At 35.9% G+C, this 7,508-nt stretch overlaps 2 protein-coding genes across 2 annotated transcripts; both read right to left on the bottom strand.

Moving 5' to 3' along the window:
- Positions 1-1,465: 1,465 nt before the first annotated feature.
- On the bottom strand, positions 1,466-2,215 carry LOC141674803 (secreted RxLR effector protein 161-like). Its single transcript, XM_074481508.1, has one exon. The coding sequence runs from the start codon at positions 2,213-2,215 to the stop codon at positions 1,466-1,468; it is 750 nt and encodes a 249-aa protein (XP_074337609.1).
- A 695-nt stretch (positions 2,216-2,910) lies between these two features.
- LOC141674802 (uncharacterized) lies at positions 2,911-3,585 on the bottom strand. Its single transcript, XM_074481507.1, has one exon. The coding sequence runs from the start codon at positions 3,583-3,585 to the stop codon at positions 2,911-2,913; it is 675 nt and encodes a 224-aa protein (XP_074337608.1).
- Positions 3,586-7,508: the final 3,923 nt, after the last annotated feature.

The following is a 7,508-nucleotide window of genomic DNA, read 5'->3' as shown; positions in this document are numbered from 1 at the left end:
TTGTTATAATGTGCTGGGATGTGCAATGTATTGTATTATTATGCATACTATATATTTTGCTTCATCTCAATTTTTCAATTTTGTTTTATGATTTATGGTGCAATTTAAGTGGCATTCTTGTAAGAAATATTTTAATATAAGACCATAGCAATTATCATGATATAAAAACATGTTATTGAATTAATACCGATTTTGTTAAGGTGAGATTTTTCATATTTCTCAGCCTCTCTTTTAGTTGAAAATAATTAATTATACACAAGAACACACAAACTCTTAGGGTTAGCCATATATTAAAAATATCAAAAATTAGTGTTCTTTTATTAAGTGAATGTTTCTATCTTTATTATAAATTTGTATATTAGATACCCTCCTGGCCATGATATTCCTTGTAGTGGTTGATGTTTATTATCTCTGTAATGCTACTGAGTGTATCTACAAATTGGGTGAAGGCATAATATTGTTAATTATAGGTTTTACTCTTTAAATTTATTTTTTTCTGCCTTCTTTTTAACTGTTCTTGATGTTCTATATATTCTTCTCACATTTAATTCTTGATGCAGCAAACCTTCATGTATATATGATACTTGGAATAAGAACTTGGTGGGCAAGAACAAGAACTAAGACTTGGTGTGCTAATTGGAATGATCATTCTCTTGCTTGTTTGGAAAAATAGACTAAATACATATGCAAACTATTTATTGTGTACCTTAATAAGCATGTTTAGAAATAAATTTTTTAAGTTATAGTTGTAATTCTTGTAGAGAAACTTTGTATTGTTGATTTAATTTCAATTGTGAAATAACAATTGGATTACCAGAATACCATTTTATTTTAAAATTGATTTATTTTAAATAATGAGATTAGTTTTCTAAAGAGTTGTGCACATATTTAAAAAATAAAAATAAAAAAACTGTTGTTTAAAAAAGTTCCAACAATGGTTAATATAGAATTCCAGTTTTGCCTTCTTGATTCTAACAAATATTGAAAAATGCGGAATAGACTACGAAAAATCTACCTTTCAGACAACGGTGCAAAATTGTTGTGTGTTTATAAATTTCTTGTAGTGATAGCTAAAACACAATACCCAAAAAATAAAAAACCGTTGCCTAAAGTATCTCTTACATTTGTTTCTTAATAAAAACCATTGTATAACTAGATGAAATAAGTACATAAACTGTTGTAGGAGTAAATTCTCATAACACTAGTTTTAACTATTGTGTCGGTAAATTGTTACAACAGCTAAAAAACTGTTGTTTATAGAATATTATAAAGGGTCATATGCGTTGTGTGAATAAAAAGAGACAAAGGCTTTATATTCAGTTGTGTGATGTATTTGTTACAATGGTGTGTAACCGTTGTATGAGTTCCAAACACACCGCCCCTGGATAGACAACGAAAAATTCATCTTTTAGACAACGGTGGAAAATCATTGTCTGATTCAATATTTCTTGTAGTGTTCACATGACTACGTCTTCACCTTACTTTCTTCTGCTGCAATGTCACAGACTCCAATATGCTCTTGCATGATCTCGAACTTGACACGTCCGAGTGCCTTCGTTAGAATGTCTGCCTTTTGCTTCTGTGTGCCAACGTACTGAACAACTAGCTCCCCATGCTCGATGCACTCCCAGATAAAATGAAACCTCACGTCTATATGCTTACTCCTCCCATGCAGAACAGGATTTTTCATCAGCTCTATTGCAGACTTATTATCAATGTATAATATGACTGACCCAACCTGTTGTCTCAATACCTTCCTTAACAGACCTCGTAACCAAATGCTCTGACATGCTGCCAGCGTAGCCGCCATGTATTCAGCTTCACACGATGATAATGCAATCATCCTTTGTTTTTGTGATGTCCATGATATCAAATTCCCATTTAGATAGAAGTACATTCCTCCCGTGCTTCTCCTGTCAACCACATCCCCAGCCATGTCAGTGTCTATATAACCAGATAGTGCATTTCTGTAGCTATTACGTGTATATCTCAGGCCATAGCTTATCGTTCCTTTTATATACCTCAGTATTTGCTTCACCGCTTGTTTATGTTTGACTGTTGGCTGCTCCATAAATCTGCTAACGACACCCACAACATAAGTTATATCAGGAAGAGAATGGGTTAAATACCTTAAACACCCAACAATGCATCGATATTCAGTAGCATTCACCAGTTCTCTGCCTTCATCCTTGTCCAACTGAAGTTTCTGATCCATGGGACATCTTGTCAAATTATAACTCACCATCCCAGCTTTCTGAAGGATTCATTTTGCATATGCAGCCCGCTTCAACGTAATACCTGAGCAACTCTGACTGACTTCAATTCCCAAGTAATACGATAAAAAACCCAAGTCACTCATTTCAAACTGTTGATTCATTTCCCTCTTAAACTCATCAACCTCTGTTAAGTTAGCACCTGTTATTATCAGATCATCCACATACATGCCTACTATTAGTAAACTCTCCTTTTTATATCTCGTGTACACAGCCTGTTCGTGTTGGCACTTTACAAACCCCAATTTTGTTAAGCACTTGTCCAGCCTTGCATTTCATGCCCTTGGGGCCTGTCGTAGCCCGTACAACGCCTTCAACAGTCGATACACTTTATATTCCTGTCCTTTTTTAACAAACCCTTCCGGCTGAGTAACGTACACTTTATCAAGTAATTCTCCGTTTAAAAATGCATACTTTACGTCAAGGTGGTGCACCTGCCATCCTTCTTTTGCTGCCAGAGCTAGTAACAACCTTATGGTGTCCAACCTTGCTACAGGAGCGAACACTTCGTTATAATCTATTCCTTGGCCACAAGTCTGGCTTTATGCTTTACTACATTTCCTTCTGTGTCTTTCTCTAGTTTATAGACCCATTTTAGCCCCACAGGTTTATGCCCAGCTGGTAAATCGGTAAGCTCCTAGGTATTATTCTTTTCAATCATTTCAACTTCGGTTTTCATGGCCTCCACCCACTCCTGCTCACTCACTGCTTCACTGTAATGTGTGGGCTCTTCTACCTTTAGTAACATGACCTCGTCAATCATTTCTATCATCTCAGTTTCGTTGTATATTTCATGTAATGGCCTGTATCGTCGTGGTTCGCTGCTCTCAGCACTCGATATATCTGTGTTTTTTGTGAACTCACCCTCTGTTGTGTCACGAGGTATTTGAACAGGTGTCCTCTCCTCCTGTTCTGCTGTGTCGCGATGTTCAACCACTGGTGTTTCTTCAACCTCCAATACTTGTCCTGGAATTAAAATTTCAATGGTTTCAGCTTTTTCCCATGACCAAAACTCGTCCTCAAAGAATACTACATCCCTGCTTTTATGCATTGATCCTGTCATGGGGTCATAAAGCCTATTTCCCTTAGTCCCTGGCTCTCTTCCAAGGTAAATCATCCTTCGACTTCGATCGTCTAATTTCTTGACGTTCACAGTTGGTATTTTCATGTACACGCAGCAACCAAACACACTTAAATGACTTAAATCTGGCATCCTTCCACTCCATGCCTCATATGGCGTTTTTCCCTCCAGCACTCGAGTTGGAAGTCTGTTTAGTACATAATTTGAGTGCCTTACAGCCTCACCCCACATCCACGGCGGTAGTTATGATTCCTTGATGAAACTTCTGACCATGGCTGCTACTGTTCTATTCCTCCTTTCAACCACCTCGTTTTGCTGCGGGGTGTATGGGGCGGTATATTGGCGTTCAATCCCTGAGTCCTCATAAAATGAGTTAAACTCTTTTGAGCAAAACTCTCCTCCTTGATCCGTTCTTAACATTTTGATTTTCAACTCACTTCTATTTTCAACCAACGACTTGAATTTCTTAAACGCATCAAATGCACTACTCTTCTCCTTCAACAAATACACCAACATCCTTCTACTAAAGTCATCTACAAATAATAGAAAATAACGGTTACCTCCTGGTGTAGTGGGCGTGATGGGTCCGCACAGGTGTGCATACACCAGCTCTAGCTTCTTTTCGGCTTTAAACGTTGTACTAGATGGGAATGGGCTCCTGGGTTGCTTTGACATCAGACATCCCTCACATCTCCTAGTTGGTTGAACGAGCTTTGGAATCCCTCTAGTCATCTTCTCCCTTGACATTAATTCAAGGGCCTGAATGTTCACGTGGCCAAGGCGATTATGCCACAACCATGTCTCCTGCTCTGTTTTTACCATCAAACACATAGGGCCATTGTCTTCAAGGCTAATTTTATACAAGCGATTCTCAGACTTTTTCACCTTCATTAATGTTCTCCCACTTTGTGCATAGACCCACATGTACTCTCCGTCCATCACAATTTTATTTCCACCCTCGGACAATTGTCCCAAGCTTATTATGTTGTTGCAAAGGTCGGGTATGAAGAAGACGTCTGTGAACACTCTGTCTTCCCCATTCTTACACTTGAATAAGATATCTCCCTTCCCTCTTATGTACACCACAAACCCATCACCAAATTTAACCTGTCCTGTCACGCTTTTGTCCAAAGTTTTGAATTTCCCTTCTTCGCCAGTCATGTGGTTGCTGGCCCATTATCGAGGTACCACACTTGTGATCGTCTTTGTGACTCGCCCTTTGCTCATAGCTTTGGGAACACATTTCCTTCCTTTACCAATATGCTAACTTTATCCTCATTCTCGATTTCGGCCACCAACAAGGCCGGCTCATCTCCTTGTATTTGTGACAGGTTTACCTCCTTACCCATCTCTCTGTCACGACGAGGTTTCCTGCACTCTGCAGCGAAATGCCCAAGTCCCTGGCAATTGAAGTAACGTACTTTGCTCCTGTCACGTATCCCACGAGCTGGTTCATTGCCCTTGTACTCGTTCCGTCCTTTGTTGTTTCGTTTCATCCTTTCTTCAGGAGTCAACAGTAATTTATCCTCTTGGTTTTCTCTTTGCTTCCATTCCTCTTCAGTCAACAGAAGTTGTCCTTGGCCTGCCCCTGTGTCTGTTTCGCCTCGAACACGTTCCTCATGGGCTTTTAACGAGCCCACCACCTCTTCTACTGACATCTCTTCTAATTTTCCAAATAGCTCGATCGCTTATGCAATATGGAGAAATTGCGAAGGAACAGCTCTTAGAAGCTTCTCAACCACATAACTTTCTTCCATCGTCTCACCTAGTGCCCTTATGTTTGTTACCAGACAGTGTAATTTCAAATAGAAATCATCTAGCGACTCACTTTCCTTCATGCTCAGGGCTTCGAATTCACCCTTCAGTGTTTGAGACTTTGTTGCCTTTACTATGTCAGCTCCCAAGCTCATTATTTTGATGGCGTTCCAAGCATCATTCGACGTTTTCTTCTAAACCAAAGCGAGTAAAATCTCCTCTAGAATGCCTTGGTACATGACAGCCAAAGCCTTCTTGTCCATTTTATCATCGATCACAGCCTTCTCTCCCTTTGGTTCGATCGCCTCTCACACCCTTCACACCCTGTATGCTTGCATGAATACTCTCATTTTGAGAGACCACGCAGCATAATTAGTCTTTGTAAGCATTGGATAACTCACACCAAATGAAGTCTCCTTAGGTTTTTTTATTTCCATGGCGAATTGTTGAGCACGTCTTCTAGCTGATCGCTGAAGCTCTGATACCAGATGTAGCACTAATGTCAACACACACACTGTTTTTGTTGCTTGGAACAATGTTTTCTCACGTTAAGTTCTTCAATAACAGTTACAAAGCATAATTATAGAAATCCTATCAACTACTGCTACAAAATAGGAACAAACTTCTATCTTGAATGCACTTCCTTATTTTTCTCTACCACCTCTAATAACTATCCTGACTAAATCAAATCAACTATATTATAGCTACATAACAACTCTAATTATTTCTAAATAATGTTTAGATTAAAAAAAAATTATCTAACAATCAAGCTTGAAAGAACAAGCTAAACCTTATATTTTGAGTTAGACTTTTACAGTTACTGATATTTCTACCGAAAAAATTTTATATAAGAGTTTTAGCTTATACATCATTCCATACCGAGGAACATAAATTACCAACAAAATTAAAACCAAGAAACCATTCTCCAACATAAAAACAATTAACAATATAATAACTATATACAATAAGAGCTGAGAGGGTTTATTTATAAGATAATTAGCAAATATATACGAGGGTTTTTTGGTTGTTTGTATTAAATGTCTATAAAAATATACATGATAACCTAGTAACTAGTAAGGAGTTTGTCACTACAATATATTGAATTATAACCCTAACAACTACTAAATGATTCTTGCATCACACCTATAGCAATAAAATATTAATATTAATATAATTATGCAAACAAATTAAAATTGTTATTATTATTATTATTATTATTATTATTGCTATTATTATTAAATTAATACACATATGCAAAAACTACAAAGATAAACAGAGGTTACTTTATATATTTTCGTAAGAAAATAATCCATAAGACAAAATAACTTGGCAAGAAATTTAAAAAACAAGATTCATAATTATTCATCAATAACAACAGAGGCACGTTATTTATTTCCCTCAACGTAATACCTTCTTAATCTCATTATTTTTCATATACCAAGAGAGCAAAATCCTGTCAAATCACACGGTTAAAATTATTTTTGCTATGTTTTTGTAATATAATATATTTACATGACACTTAAACTTTTGGAGCCATTTAATTGCATTTTAACAATAATCATAAAAGTAATATATGTCAATTGTCCACTACATGCTCAAACCATATTAACTTGTTCCTTTTAAACATTTTACCATATATATTCTATATAGATCTAGATAAATTTATAAAAAAACATAATTTGGATATTGGTAGCCAAGGATGAATTAACAATATTCGTACAACGCTTACGAAAGAAGAAACAAATGCTACAAATTAGGTATTTTTAGATTATAATCAATTCAGGACTAAACAAAAGAAGCACCATTCAGAGAAATAAGTCATCAAATGTCAAAAAGAACATAAAACAAGGTGAAACATTACTTACCAAATATATTTTGAAGACATGGCCACAGAAAAATCTACTCACATTGTTGTGCGGAAGAGTAGAAATGAAGGGAATGAAAAAAGGAACACTAACTTTTGTGCAATTGAGGATGCATTATTATAGGTATTATTTTGAGGTCATCTTGCTTTGTCAATTTATTATTTAAAAGTTGGTGAGACGTAAAAGATATAACTGTATCCTAAACAGTATTAGAATTTTATGTAGTTATGTTTTGAAAGTCTATGCTATTAAATGCCAAAAAAGAATTAAAAATTGAACATGGAAAAAATAACAAAAGAAGAAGGTTTGCATGAAAACATGTGCTCAACAACTAAACCAAGGATTTCCCAAATGCACGCCGAACATTGGTTGGATAACAATTCATTTTAGCAAAAAAAATTAATTTAAATAGTTGATCAAAGTCTAAAAATTATTAAGATTACATTTAATTTTATATATGAAATCCTTGATTCTAATCCTAATTATTAAAAAAATACATTTAATCAATTTGTAGTTGTTGATAATAACACGCTA

Source organism: Apium graveolens, chromosome 7, assembly GCF_009905375.1.
Source record: "Apium graveolens cultivar Ventura chromosome 7, ASM990537v1, whole genome shotgun sequence".
Lineage (NCBI taxonomy): Eukaryota > Viridiplantae > Streptophyta > Magnoliopsida > Apiales > Apiaceae > Apium > Apium graveolens.
The sequence above is the reverse complement of the archived record's forward strand: the minus strand, read 5'-3'. Positions and strand labels throughout refer to the sequence as shown.